The sequence below is a fragment of the Sminthopsis crassicaudata genome, chromosome 1, assembly GCF_048593235.1.
Source record: "Sminthopsis crassicaudata isolate SCR6 chromosome 1, ASM4859323v1, whole genome shotgun sequence".
In the NCBI taxonomy this organism is placed as follows: Eukaryota; Metazoa; Chordata; class Mammalia; order Dasyuromorphia; family Dasyuridae; genus Sminthopsis; species Sminthopsis crassicaudata.
The window spans coordinates 75,063,522-75,078,753 of record NC_133617.1 but is presented as its reverse complement, the minus strand read 5'-3'; the positions used below and the strand labels follow the sequence as shown (position 1 = coordinate 75,078,753).

Here is a 15,232-nt window from a genome sequence, read left to right as displayed (position 1 = left end):
GTGTCTGAGATCACATTTGAACTCGGGTCCTCCTGAATTCAAGGCTGGTGCTCTATCCACTGCACCACCTAGCTGCCCCCTCTTGTACCCTCTTTTATGATGAAAGAAAACAAGGGAGCAAAGCTGCAGTATCATCTCTGCCAATATCAACAAAGCTCAATGATTAGATTCCTTATTCTAGAAAGATTTTCAGTTCCTTGATTCTTCACTTCTCACTTAATTAATATCTTACCTCCAGGCACTGGATTTCCATCCTTCTGCCGAGTTGCTCTGACAATAGTTTTAGTTCACAACTATTCACACTTAACTTTGCAGGAAAAAATGTAAGAGACCCTTAAGACTCCCTTATGCAAAAAAAAAAGAATTTTTAACATGCTTTTTTAAGGAGGCAAGAGGTTTAAACTGGTTTCATGATATTTCTACTGCCCCCTATTCCTCTGCCTCTTTGGCTGGTCAAATAAAGCTAGTAGAGGGGCCTAAACAGATAGGATAGAGTGATATGTGGTGGTGTCATGGTCTCTTTGAAGCCTTTTTCTCTTCTGTTTACGTGTAAACTGAAGTGTTACCCTCTTCTCTCTTTAGCTCCTAGAAAATGACCCCATTTCCCAAACCACTTTCTCTTTTCTTCAGGGCATATTCATCTCTCGAGTGTCAGAGGAAGGTCCTGCAGCAAGGGCTGGGGTTCGAGTAGGAGACAAACTACTAGAGGTGAGGGATGGATATATGAAGGGTGAGAATGTGTGTGAGTATGAGTATACATTTCTTTCTAAAGGCATATTACTGGGCATTCCTGCATGTTTATATACACGTGTTGTTTTGTCCCTCTCCATTTTTCTATGGGTATGTGTCTCTTTGTGTCTTAATCCATCAAGTCTTGCCTTGAGCATCTTTGATTTTGTTGAAAACAAAAAAGTCTTAAGATAACAGTCCTTATTCTTTGAGAGTTCCAGATTTGATTGGGGAATTATGACTAAGGCATTAGAATAGTTTGTTAATCTGGATACTAACTACAAATGCTCTCAGAGTCTGTGGAGGGAGCAAGTCTCTTAGGTAAAAGAAGTGAAGAAAGAATTTAAAAGGTATGAACTAGTCCTTTAAAAGCTGACTAACCTATGGATAATGATAGCTGCGATTTATGTATAAAAAAGCACATCATTTGATCCTCATCATAACCCTGTGAGATAAGATGCTATTTTTATTCACAATTTACAGGTGATGAATTTAGGCTCCAAAATCATATCACATAGTGATTGTAATGATAGAATTAAAGTTCCAATCCTTAGGAGCTGTAGCTATAGACAAGTAATTGATTTCTCTGAGCCTCAATTCCTTCATTAGAAAAATAGAAATAAAACTTTTATTGCCTACATTGCAAGATTATTGAAAGTCTTGAATGAGAACCTAAGTGAAGTGCTTTGCCAGCTTTAAAACACTGTTTAATAGGGGCAGCTAGGTGGTGCAGTGGATGGAGCACCAGCTCTGAATTCAGGAGGACCCGAGTTCAAATCTGGTCTCAGACACTTAACACTTCTTAGCTGTGTGACCCTGGGCAAGTCACTTAACCCCAGCCTCAGGGGGAAAAACAAAACAAAACAAAACACTGTTTAATATACTTTAACATATTTAGTTGTTAAATATGTTATTTAACATATGTAGTTGTTAAATATGTTATTTAACATATGTATTGGTCAACCTGGGGAGGAGGTGGGGGGAAGGAGGGGGAAAGTTGGAACAAAAGGTTTTGCAATTGTCAGTGCTGAAAAATTACCCATGCATATATCTTGTAAATAAAAAGCTATAATAATAAAAAAAAAAACAAAGAAAAAAAACACAGTGTTTAAATATCAGATATCATTGTTATTCAGTGACTTAAGCATTTTGCAAATCCTGAAGGGTAGTAGAAGTGTAATTATTGTTAAGTAATTTTCTTAGGCTCATGCAGATAATCCAGGGACTGTAAGGAGGAGAACATTCTATTCGATAAAAAGGCATGCCAGGTTTAGTAGATTTTTAACTCACTAAGTATCACAAGTGTGATAAGGAAGCCAAAAAATGAGTATAGTTTTAGGCAACTCCTAAACTCCCTCAACTATACTCCTTTTTTGTATGAAGTACTAAACAGGCCAGTACTAAGAAGATGATGGTATCACTGTCCTTTGTCCTAATTAGTTCACAGAGGGCCATGCTTTAGGAAGTATATTGATAAGTTGGAGGGGTGACCAGGAGGATGAAAAGCCATGTAACTAAGCCATATTAATAGTGGTAGAATGGAAGATGTCTAAAATGAAGAAGATTAGGGTCCTTATAGTTGCTTTTAAGTATCTGCAGGACTGTCAAATGGAAGAGATCCTGATCTTGTTCTACTTGATCCTAGAGTGGAGTACGAGAAGCAAGAATTAAAAGTTGCAGGTGCTTATTCAGTTCTGTTGGAAAAATTTTCCAACATTGTGAGCTATTGAAAAATGTAATGGGCTGGTTTGGGAATTAACAGGTTTCCTGTCACCTTTACTGTACAAGCAAAAACTGGATGACCATTTGTCGGGCATGTTAAATATGTTGTTGTTTTTGTTTAGGTACAGTTTGGACTAACTAGGTATCATCTAAGATTCCTTCCAACTTGAAATTCTGTGATTCTGTTTTTATAGCCAGTAGGAATTGGATTCTGTAGCAGGGTGTTATAATGAAATTAGACTTTACATAAAATTAATATGTCTGTGATCTGTAAAATGAATTGGAGGGGTAGAAATAAATTGAAAGCTGTAGAAGTTATTGAATAATATGGTGGTATGGAGCTGGTTTAAGTTTTAGAAGTTGGAAGTAATTGATGTAAGAGACATTTTGAAGGGGGGAAAATGATAGGATTAGAAGAGAAGTATGTAGGAGATAAAGCCAAAGATTACTTGAAAATTTTTGAAGAATGATAGTGCCACTGAAAGAAATGGAGCAGTTTTCCATTTCTGCCTCTTGATTGCTGCTCTGTCTTCTTTGTTGCTTCCTCATCTTCATTCCATTTTAAAAATCCACAGATCCCTTCTGCAACATATTTGACAAGTAGTCATCCATGCTTAAAAAGCTTTAGTGAGGGGGAACCTGGTAATTCTCAGGGCAGCCCAATTCAAATCATCAGAAAAATTTTCTAGCAGAGTTGAAATCTGCCCATTCAGCTTTAATCTCTTGTTGTTCTTTCTCCATTCTGGGGCTTTCTAATCCCTCAAGACCTTGTCCCAGGTCCTTTCCTCACCTTTCTCTACATTCTTCCCTTTAGCAGCCTTTGTTTGTTCTTAGGGATCCATTTGTCATAGCTACACAAGTTTCTCCCAGATATGTCTGGGAGCTTGATCTTTCACCCAAGCCTCAGACTCAATCAAATCTCCAAATTCTTATGGGTCATCTAGTCAGTCAACAAACTGTATATATCTATATATATTTGAGGCACTACAAATGCAGACAACGAAAACTCAAAACGCCTTGCCTAGAAGGAGCTTATATTCCATAGAGAGACAATATGTGCACATAGGGGAATATAAAAAGTTCAAGATAATTTTGGAGGGTTTAGAGGAACAGGAAAGATTTCATGTAGCAGTTGGAGTTTGAATTCAGTTTTGAGGAAAACTAGGAATGCTTAGAGAGTGGCATGAAGCAACATGACTAATATGGAAATATGTTTTACATTATTGCACATATAATCTATATCAAATTGTTTATGAAAATATCTTAGGAAACAGGGAGGGAGAAATTTTGGAGCTCGGGTTTTTTTTTTGTTTTTTTTTTTTATGAGTGATATATAAATATATAAAATGCATATATACGTGTAATTGGAAAAAATATATTATTGAAAAATAATTTTTTAAGTAAAAAAAAAAAAAGTAGTGTAAAGAGAGAATGCATTGCAAGCATAGGGGACATTTGAAAATGCTCAAAAAAATGAAGGCCAGTTTCATTGGAGTATAAAATATTTGAAAAGAGCAATCTTATCACTACCATCTGGAGATCCCATTATGACCTCAAATCCACAATCATTTTTTTTTTCTTCCTGTCTTTCATTTCCCATAAGCTTTTTTCCTACAACATCCTGAATGTCACATGAATACAACATTCTAGACTGGGTAATTCTTCTTCCTCTTTACCTACCATATGGAAATGGCTCTGCCTTTTTCCTTGCTTCCATTGGAGAGTTCCAGGTCAGACAAGTTCCACAGAAAAATGCATACTACTTTGTTTCATCTCTAAATATCATTAATTTTTGTCAGGGCCCAGCTTAGCTTCCTTGTTAGGCCTCTCTTAATTTCCCCAACTACTATTGGGAGAAAAAAAAAGTCTATTTTTCTCTTTTGTGTTGTGGCAAGAAAATCTCTTTTATTACAGAATACAAGTCAGGAAAAGGTTTATGAAAGGCATCAGTTAACATAGAAATATATCTGTCTCTGTGGGGCCGGTGGGCTTCTGTGTACAGGACATAGTCTTTTTTTAAAAAAAAAAATTTTTATTGCTCTTGGAAAGGCTTTATTATTTTTTTTATTGACAACATATGCATGGGTAATTTTTCAACATTGTCCCTTGCATTCACTTCTGTTCCAACTTTTCCCCTCTTTCCGTCCACCCCCTCCCCTACATGGCAGGCAGTATCATACATGTTAAAGTATTTCTTAGATAAAATATATATATACATATTTATACAGTTCTCTTGTTACACAAGAAAAATCGGATTCAGAAGGTAAAAATAACTTGGGAAGAAAAACAAAAATGTAAGTAGTCCACACTCATTTCCCAGTATTCTTTTGCTGGGTGTAGCTGGTTCTGTTCATCATTGATAAATTGGAACTGATTTGGATCCTCTCATTGCCGAAGATAGCCACGTCCATCAGAATTGATCCTCATATAATCTTGTTGTTGCCATGTACAACGATCTGGTTTTCCTTATTTCACTCAGCATCAGTTCATGTAAGTCTCTCCAGGCCTTTCTGAAATCCTCCTGCTGGTCATTTCTTACAGAACAATAATATTCCATAATATTCATATACCACAGTTTACCCAACCATTCTTCAATTGATGGACATCCATTTAGTTTCCAGTTTCTAGTCACTATGAAAAGAGCTGCCACAAACATTTTGGCACATACAGGTTCCTTTCCCTTCTTTAGTATTTCCTTGGGATATAAGCCCAGTAGTAACACTACTGGGTCAAAAGGTACGCACAGTTTGATAAATTTTTGGGCATAATTCCAGCTTGCTCTCCAGAATGGTTGGATTCTTTCACAACTCCACCAACAATGCATCAGTGTCCCAGTTTTCCCACATCCCCTCCAACATTCATCGTTATTTGTTCCTGTCATCTTAGCCAATCTGACAGGTGTGTAGTGGTATCTCAGAGTTGTCTTAATTTGCATTTCTCTGATCAGCAGTGATTTGGAACACTCTTTCATATGAGTAGAAATAGTTTTAATTTCATCATCTGAGAATTATCTGTTCATACATTTTGGAAATGAGGCCTTTTTATCAGAATACAGAATTCTTGAAAGCATTTAGAGTACACAGCATTCATGATGCTAGGTTTATAGCTGGTCAACCATTGAATCGCAGTTTTTGTGCTATGTCAGGGTAAGGGAAAAAGAGATCTTGGGGCAACTTTAAAAGGGTAATTTTATATTAGCAAAGAGATTACAGAAAGTCATTCCCAGGATAATACATCACGACCAAGTAGGGTTTATACCAGGAATGCAAGGCTGGGTCAATATTAAGGAAACTATTAGCATAATTAATTATAGCAATAACCAAACTAACAAAAATCATATGAAAGTGTAATTTCTGTAGAATGGTAGGAGTGGAAGACAAATGCAAAAATTAAAATGTTTCAGTAGAGCAATAAGGGTGATAACTATATGTCACTTTCTATGTCTGTTATTCTCTGACTTCCCTTTTATCCTTCCACCCATAGGTGAATGGGGTAACCCTACAAGGGGCTGAGCACCACGAGGCAGTGGAGGCACTTCGGGGTGCAGGTGGGGCGGTATTGATGAGAGTCTGGCGGGAACGGATGGTGGAGCCAGAGAATGCAATCACAGTCACTCCTTTGCGTCCTGAAGATGACTACAGTCCCCGGGAGAGGCGGGGGAGCTCCCTTCGTCTGCCTGAGCCTTCTAGCCCCCCTGGCCCTCCTCGGCAACGGCATACAACTTTCCTGGTCAGAAGTGAAAGAGGCCTTGGTTTCAGCATTGCTGGTGGCAAAGGCTCCACACCCTACCGAGCAGGAGATGGGGTGAGGGAATGAGATGAGATGGGAGATGGGGATAAGAGTGAAAAAAAGCATGTGCTAAGTGATGAGGAAAGAGGGAGAGGCTGAGAATAGGACTGTCACTTTTCTTCTATTCCCATGGAGCCTGAGTGCTGAGTCAGGAGCTGGGAATAGTCCTAGTGACATTGGATCCCCCTCCCCACCCCACCCCCAAGGGTATTTTGGGACTGTGATTCAGAGAAAAGACTTTCCCAAAGCTCTTTGTTGGGGGAGTCAGCTGGAGAGGCAGGGAGGGAAAGGAGGGGCTAGAATGAATCTGAGGAAGGGAAGGGAAGGCAGAAGATGGCCTCTGAGATTAATTATGATTACATAGTTGTGGGAAAGGAGGGTGTGTGGGCTACAGAGCAGGGCTAACCATTGTGTCCTCTGCCCAGGGAATCTTCATCTCAAGGATTGCTGAAGGTGGGGCTGCCCACCGGGCAGGAACATTGCAGGTTGGGGACCGAGTGATCTCAGTGAGTGGCCAGATCCCAGGGATCTGTTCTTCCCTCAAAACTTGCCCAGGGGCACTTGTGCAATCTCTGTCTCTCTGCTTTGGGGTCGCCAGATTGTGGGGGGTAAGGGTGTGGCTGTGTTGAAGGGCTGAACCAGCCCGGTTGGGGGGGAGGTCTGTTGGAGCCTCTGGCTGACCAGGGTGGTAAGAGCTGGGACTGTCTCTTCAGCGCTGCTTCTGTCTGTTCTGGCCCTTGGACTGGGATATGGGGTCAGGGACAGCTGTCTTTTCTTTTCTGGTCCCTGATCTCTGTTCCTGGGGTACTTCTTCTAGATCAATGGGGTAGACATGACAGAGGCCAGGCATGACCAGGCAGTCGCACTGCTTACTGCTGCCTCCCCCACCATCACGCTGCTGCTGGAACGAGAGGCTGATGGGCCTCTCACTCCTGCCCCGTCACTCAGCTCCCCTCCACCCCCCAGCCCTGTCACACCCATGGCAGTTGGGGAGCCTGGGCCCCCTTCTAACCTCATGGCCACCACTCTAGAAGGACCATATCCTGTGGAGGTGAGGAGCCCCCAAACCTTCCCTTTCTTTGTACCCAGACCCTACATGTCTTTTTTATTTCTCCACCCATAATCTTATTTTCTATTTTCCTCTGTCTTCCCCCTGCCTAGGCTTTCTCCTTCACCTGTCCCACTAAGAAGGTCCTTTATTCCTTTCTCTATATCCTCTGGATTTTTTTTTTTTTTTTTTTTAAACCTGCTAGGATCATCCCTGTGATCTACCCCTTAGACCAGGATTTTGTCTGGAGAGGATTGTAGTCTAGGGAAGCTATATTTATTCTCACATTCTTATCCAGGTAAAAGATATCATCACACATTTCTTGTTCTGTTTAATAATTCATGGTGACCTAAGGATTTATTTAAAGTTTTTGAGTCTCTGTTTTCAAATGATACCAGTACTCAGCATAATTAGTTCCATACATTTGCTCTCCAGTGTGTTATATAGGTCTTATTGTTTGACCTAAAATCCACCCCTCTCACACACAAGGAAGCATGGTCCTAATGTGTGGAATTTAATGGATAAGCTGCTTCTTCCCGGCCTTCAGATTTGTATAGACTTGGACTCACTTTAGCTTTAGGCTTTCAAGATTGGAAGGGCTGAGATTCTTTGATTTGTCTTCATACGTTCTTGTGATATCCACTATTCTTATATCCTACCTACCATTTCCCTCTCTTATGCCTAAATCACTTTAACATTCAGACTATCCCAGACTGACCTCTTAGATTTTTCTTGAGATTTGGAAGCCAGACCTATACGCAAAATCCCTGATATATGAAGAGCAGATAATATTTCTGTTCCATGTCCTTCTCTTATAGTGGACAGTATTTTTGATTCAGCAATCCAGTGGGCTGATGATTTTGTTCTTGAGGAAGTAGCCCCAGATTGAGAGTTGGAAGATAGTTTTGAAACTATTAGTTGTGAAGCCTTGAGCAAGTAGCTCATTTCAGACTCCATTTCTATGACCCTTTCCATCTCACTATAGCTTCAATGCTAGAAGTTTCCAGTGGCTCCTAAGCTCCCCTCTTATAACAAAGAGTATATTCTTTTCATCCCATAGTTGGGATGATATCTTTACCCTTCATTGAATCAAATTGGTTTCCTTGCCACTCTGAAGCTTTTTACACTGATGGTTATCTCAACTGGGTTAACATTTCACTTAGAAGAGTTTATTGTCATCCTTGTCAGCCTTGGAAATTTCATTGTGCAGTCTCTCTTCTAGATTATTAATAAAATTAGTCTTGTTTAGTCTTCCCTTATCCAGAGAAAGCTCTAAATATATCTGCATCAAGCACTTTATTACTATAAAAGTGCTACAGAGGTGTGAGCTTCTATTAAGCCCATGAATCCTACTTATCCTTTGTATTATTTTCTCCAAGACAGTCCCCCATCTACGAATAGCCATAGTCTTCCATAACTACCCTATCAAAACTTCTTCCTTGCCCCTTCGATATCTCCAGGAAATCTGCCTGGTGAAGGCCGGTGGGCCTCTAGGGCTGAGTATTGTTGGAGGCTCTGACCATTCCAGTCACCCATTTGGGATCCAGGAGCCTGGTGTATTCATCTCTAAGGTAGTGGGACTTGGGGGGTGGAAGGGAGTAAGTTGTGTCTATGGGAGATGGGGTTGTGTCTCTCCCTCCCTCACACTTTCCCATGAGGATCACCCCATGCAACCCCGTGTAGGTTTGTCAGTGCTGCATGTGATGAGAGGGTAGCATTTGCCACTATGGACATATGTGCCATGAGTAGGGTTGAGAGATGTCTGAATGTGGGATTGTTGAGGAAATAGCATGTCTAGATCCTGAGGCTAGAGTAAAGTAGGTCCAAAAAAGTCATAGATCATTTGATGCTTCATTCAGCCAGGCCTGTACAAGTAAGTCTCCTTCCTGATTTCCCTCATCTAATTCTATCTGGCTACCTTATCCCATCGGGCTTCCTGTGCTGCCTTGTACCTCTACTGTTGTGTTCTGCCAGGTGCTCCCTAGGGGATTGGCTTCTCGAAGTGGGCTGCGTGTGGGGGACCGAATTCTGGCAGTGAACGGGCAAGACCTTCGGGGGGCTACCCATCAGGAGGCTGTGAATGCCCTGCTCAGCCCCAACCCTGAGTTGTGTCTGCTGGTGCGGAGGGATCCCCCCCCACCAGGAATGAAGGTATGTGTCTCCAGCAAAGCTTTAGTGGATCAGGGACAGAGGGATGAGTTTGAGGGTAAAAGGGAGATGCAGTGGTATGGGAGCTATCTTTAGATGATGCTATCTTCAGATGGTTCTGTTGGACCCTTTTTTTCATCCCCTCTGCTTTTAGGAGATCTGCATTGAAAAAGCCCCTGGAGAGAAGCTGGGGATCAGCATCCGAGGTGGGGCCAAAGGTCATGCCGGCAACCCCTTTGACCCCACTGATGAAGGTGTCTTCATCTCTAAGGTGAGAGCTCCTGAAACCTAGAGAGTTCTTCCACCGAAACAAACATGTCCAAGATCTAAGAAAAACCAAGAGGTTTTCCCACCTTACCGTTCCCCACCAAACCCTCAAGGAAAGTTACTCTTCCCCCTTCAATCAGATGCTCTTCTTACATTGATAGTTTACTTTTCCGGCCCTGTGCTCCCTAATGTCAGAGCCTGACTCTTCCCCCATGTCATATGTATGCTATGATGTTTTCCATTGATACACAGCACTTGGCTATCTGCTAGGTTTTGCCTTCATCTTTCTGATACACCTACTCCAAATCTCACCTTTCCTGTTCCTTTTCTCCTTAGGTGAGCCCAGCAGGGGCGGCCGGGAGGGATGGCCGTCTTCGAGTGGGGATGCGGCTGCTGGAAGTGAATCAGCAGAGCCTGTTGGGCCTGACGCACACTGAGGCAGTGCAGCTACTTCGTGGTGTTGGAGATACCCTCACAGTGCTCGTCTGTGATGGCTTTGACCCTGTCGCTGCTGCTGCTCTTGAGGTCAGTTACCCAGCCAATGACATGGGAGGGAGAACCTGATCATTTAAGCTCTCTGAGGAACTTCCATTTTCAGTCTGCAAAATGAGAAAGAATACCTCTGGCAGATATTTAGTGACCAAAACCTCCAAACAGGACTTGAAATCCTCAGAGTCAGCAGTCCCCAACCTGCTCATGAGAACAGCACAGGTCCAGTGTCCCTTCCTCAATATATATTGTATTCCACACTGTCAATCTACAGCCCGAGTGACTGCCCACCCATTGATTCAGATTCTAGTTCACTCACACCCATTAGGCTTCCAGTGATTCCTGATGTGTTAGAATGGGCAAGTTTGGCTGAAATAGACAATGATTTCTTGAAAGGAAGATTAGAGCCAGATTGTGAAAAACTTTTAAATGCCAAGCTGAGAAGTTTGTATTTTATCTAAAAGAAGAGGGGATTCCTGATGGTTGAGCCCAGGGGGTGTCATGGTCAAGAAGTTTATTTTGGGATCTTGAATTTAAAAAGAAGCCAAACTGGAAATTAAGCACCTAATCCAGACTCAGTGGAAAGAAGGAGATGGAAGTAAAAGGTGTTATCAAGAAATATTGGAAAGACTTTGTAACTGCTTTGATATGTAGGGTGACTTTTGGAAGAGTTGGGGTTTATTCTTGGTTTGGAGTTGTCTGGGCTCAGCATTCTTGGGCTGACCTTAGTCTCAGAAAACTTCTCTTCCTGCTATTAAAGACATTCCTATCACCAAATTCAAATTCAGCACTTTTTAAAGCATCTGCTATCTACAAAGCACTGTGCCAGACATTCTGGGCTCTAGAGCCTTTCCCTCAGAGAGCCTTTTACCTTGTGTACACTTGTAGAAAAAGTAGCTTAATACCATCTACAAGCTACATGGAAGGTAGGTAAAATACAGGCTTGTGAGAAGCACCTGGCCCTAGGGCTCACTCAGCTCCATCACAGTGTGTTCTATAACCTGCACCTAGGTGGGTCTCAGTTTCTTCCTCTACAAAATCAAAGGGTTGGACCACACAATATTAGCCTTAGTTGTGTTAGGACTCCTCATGCAGTCTGGGGAAGCCTGTGGCCCCCTGTTCAGAATTTGGCTTTTAAATGTACAAAGTGTATATGGAGTCAGGAGAGACCTGAGTCTGAATTCTTATCCACGTGAAGGTTTGCAAGTCATTAACCCTTTGATCTGCAATTTAGAGAGAAGAATTATCTATCTCAGAGAGGAATGTGAGTGAGATACAGAGAGGTACTTTGTTAATCTAATAGTACTTCTATAGTATTGAGTTTTAAATGAAGCTGAATGTTTTAAGGTATCAAAATTTACCAGGTACTCAGTACAACACCCCTTAAAGTTTACAGACTTGCAGTAGTATTTACCATGACTAGAGGTCAGTTGCAAACCATTCTCTTCTAGAGCTAGGTCCTCACATAGCCCTCCTTTACTTTTTACTCAGATGTCCCCAGGTGTTATTGCCAACCCCTTTGCTGCTGGTATTGGACGAAAAAACAGCTTGGAGAGTATCTCATCTATCGACCGAGATGTGAGCCCCGAAGACCTGGACAAGGTCAGTATGCCTTGTAGTCAAGCTTCCCCTAGGGTGCCTTGAGTGGCCCACTTCCTCCCACTAACTGACATGAGTGAGAAAATTTCCTGATGACTTGGTTGAGTGTTGGGTCAGAGTTCTGTGATTATCCATGGGGCTGCTGTCAGGAGACATACTCAAAACAGAAAACTTAGAATCAGTAATAAATAAGCAAGGTATATTCAGGTAAAATCCTCAGAACTATTTGGGAAGGGAACTTCTCCATCCCACTCCCTGCTCTTCTTATTGTCTTCTCTCTCAACCTCCTAATGTGTTGGCTTAAATAGTCAGTGCTGATTTGGGACGTGCTGAGCCACCTAACTCTAAGCTTAGTTCCTCTCCTTTGACATTTGGTTTGTGGTCTGTCTGTCCCTCTGTTTTTCTCTGTCCTTCTGCCCCTCAATCCTTCTCTCTCCCTCTCCTTCTGTCTCTCCCTCCCCTCTCTCTGTCTCTGTCTCTTTCACACATGTGTATGCACAGGAGTTTTGGAAAGGACCAGGAATGGCTCTGCCCTTGCTTTTGGCCTTATCCTTCATACATTTATACATTCATGCACATTGACTTACACACTTACATGTTATTAAAAAATCTCTGACGCACAGAATTTTTTAGTTGGAAAGGAACCTAGAAGATAAAACATCCAACTCTTAGCTGAAAGACATTCCTTTGACAACATTTTTGATAAGTGGTCATCCAGCTTCTCTTTAATGACCTCCAGAAATGGAGGAACTAACTAAATATTTTGATTTCATTTTTGAATAGATAACTCTTAACTGTTCGGAAGTTCTTCCTTATATTGAGTTGAAATCTGTAACTTCTTATTTCCTCTAATTCTTCTGAGGCAGAGTAAAGAAATTTTTTTTTTTTTTTTTTTTTTTTTTTTTGGTAAAACAATTTTTTTTTTTCCCTGAGGCATTTGGGGTTATGTGACTTGCCCAGGATCCCACAGGTAGGAAATGTTAAGTATCTGAGGCTGGATTTGAACTCAAGTCCTCCTGACTTCAGAGCTGGTGCTCTATCCACTGTGCCACCTAGCTGCCCTACCAGGTAAACTTTTATAATATAGTATAGTAAAGTAAACTTTTATGGGCATATAAAACCAGAATTAAATAACCTCTGTTCCCAAGGAGCTTTCCTTCTAGGGAAATACATGTATACAAGCATATCTTTTGTCTTTCTCTGGATTGTAAGGTTTCTAAGCTCACCATTCTGGTCTGTCTTATAGTTCCTTCTCATATAGACACATGTGTCTTCTCACAGGTATATTTCCTTTGGATTTTCTTACAGACTCTTAGTCCAGAACCTCTGAGGCTAGATTACCGAACCCTGGCTGCTTTGCCTGGGAGCAGCAGTATCCAGAGGATCAATTCCAGGGTGAGTGATTGCCGTTTCTCTTCGTTTTCTAGTACTATAGCTTTCTTTCTCTTTTTTTCTGTCCCTTTCTCTCTCTTTCCTTCTCCTCTTCCTTTCTCTACCTCTCCCTCTATACTCCTTCTTTTCTTATTCCTCTTTCCCTCTCCCCCTTTCTCCATGTTTCCCTTTCCTGTCCCTGAATTCTACAGTGAGCTGTATAAGGTGAAGAGAAAATTTTTTAGCATTTAGGACCAATAATGACAAGAATTTGGGAGAATCGATTAGGAAAGATTTCTAGGTAGAATTGGGCCTTAAAGGATGGGTAGGATATAGGAAGGTTAGATGGAGGGAGGATTTACCAAGTTGGAGGAACAATATGGGCAGAGATGAGATCAGGAATCCACAGGCCATGTTCAAGAGACAATGAAGAGACTGACCAGCTGAAACTGAGGCTGGGGCAGGGAGGAGAGACTTTTAGAAAGGTAGGTGGGGCCCAGATTGCCAGGATGAGGAAGGATTTGGAGTTGATCTGGAATAGGCAATTGGGAACCCAGTAAAACACTGGGAATATAGAAGAATATTAGTTGATTGATTATAGATACTCCAACCAGACACGACCTGGTAAGAGTAGTATTTTAAAATAGATTGAAAAGGAGACTAGAATTAGGGAATTGGTTAGAAGACTGCTATCATGACTTGGTTTAGAGCAGGGGTTCTCAAACTACGGCCCTCGGGCCAGATGCGGCCGCTGAGGACATTTATGTGGCCCGCCAGGTTATGGCAAATGGGCTGAGGGGCGGAGACAGTGTCAGGCACTCCAACAGTCTGAGGGACAGTGAACTGGCCCCCTATTTAAAAAGTTTGAGGACCACTGGTTTAGAGGCACTGATATGGGTTTCCTGAGGTACAGCAACAATAAATTTGTAATTAGTGCCTGTAGTATGTGGAACATTGGAATACACATGGTATAGCCACACCAGGTGAGATGAGATGGCTCATTTCCCTGAAGGTCTCTTGGTAGAGATGGAGTGTGAAAGGATGAAGGCTAGAAATAACTTTGGAGGTCTTGGTGATTTATAGAGTAACATAGAAAGATATCCTCTGGGCTTGGCCTTGACTCTCCTCACTAACCTTGTGGCCATGGGCAGGTCCTTGATCTCTGTGAGTTAGTTTCTTCCTCTATGAAATGAGGAAGTTTTAGACCAGATAACTTTTAAGTTCCCATTCAGCTTTAAACCTGTGATGTTAAAGAGAAGTCAAAGAGAACTCCTGACTCTTGTTAGCCCAGGTGATCCTGAAAGTTAGGAAAAAAGTGTCAGGGAAGTCAGAAAACACCAACATTATTATTATAGAGGTTAAAGAAGAAAAGTTTCAAGAAAAGGAAGGGTCAGCAGAATTAAATGCTATAGGGTTTTACCAAAGTCTTCCTATTTTCCCAAATGTGGCTTTGTACATTAATCTTTCCCTCATTCCTCAATGCTTTCTCTTCCATGTAGGGTCTTTCCCACAGCTCTGTTCCCTCATCAATTTTTTTTCCTCTCCCCTCCCCTCAGCAGATAAAAATAGCCAGCTGGGTGGGTGTAACCAAGGGCAGACCAGCAGCTGGGAAGCCCAGGACCCTCAGGAATGTTGAAGGGCTGTGAAAAGGGTGTAGTCAAGGGCAGCTCTAGTCCTGGAGACCAGTGTTCTCCAGAGGAGGTGAGGAGACTACAACTCTGTTGGGGGGTTCTGCAAAGACTTAGTTTGGGGGAGGATTTTTGAGGGTACCTTTTCAGTGGGGTGCAGGCAGGGAGGTTAGTTTAAAGATGGGTTATAAAAAAAAAGATGCATGAAGGAAAGAGGGGAAAGTGGGAAGGGTATGGAGGATATAAGCAAGGTTTCAATGCTTTTAGAACATAGAATCTAGAGGTTTAATTTTGGTACTAACCTCCTCCCATTACTCTCCCTGATCCTATACATTTTCCATTCTCCCCCACATTCCTCTCCCCTTTACCTTTTCAGCACTATCCTCAACTCCTTTCTCAGATTCATTCCTTTCCCTTTGAGTTTTCTCCCATTCCTTTTTCT

At 41.7% G+C, this 15,232-nt stretch overlaps 1 protein-coding gene across 27 annotated transcripts in view; it reads left to right on the top strand.

The window, feature by feature from the left end:
• The window catches only part of SCRIB (scribble planar cell polarity protein), a 62,886-nt gene that overhangs the window by 25,568 nt on the left and 22,086 nt on the right, over nt 1-15,232 (top strand). For 26 of the 27 annotated variants that reach the window (XM_074262099.1, XM_074262042.1, XM_074262241.1 and 23 more), the window contains 10 exons: nt 631-708; nt 5,935-6,255; nt 6,666-6,746; nt 7,058-7,291; nt 8,749-8,859; nt 9,263-9,439; nt 9,591-9,707; nt 10,040-10,228; nt 11,684-11,794; nt 13,100-13,186. In XM_074262099.1, coding sequence (XP_074118200.1) covers nt 631-708; nt 5,935-6,255; nt 6,666-6,746; nt 7,058-7,291; nt 8,749-8,859; nt 9,263-9,439; nt 9,591-9,707; nt 10,040-10,228; nt 11,684-11,794; nt 13,100-13,186 — 1,506 coding nt within the window. The remainder of the gene's footprint in view (nt 1-630; nt 709-5,934; nt 6,256-6,665; nt 6,747-7,057; nt 7,292-8,748; nt 8,860-9,262; nt 9,440-9,590; nt 9,708-10,039; nt 10,229-11,683; nt 11,795-13,099; nt 13,187-15,232) is intronic. The other variant, XM_074262125.1, reaches the window with a different exon arrangement.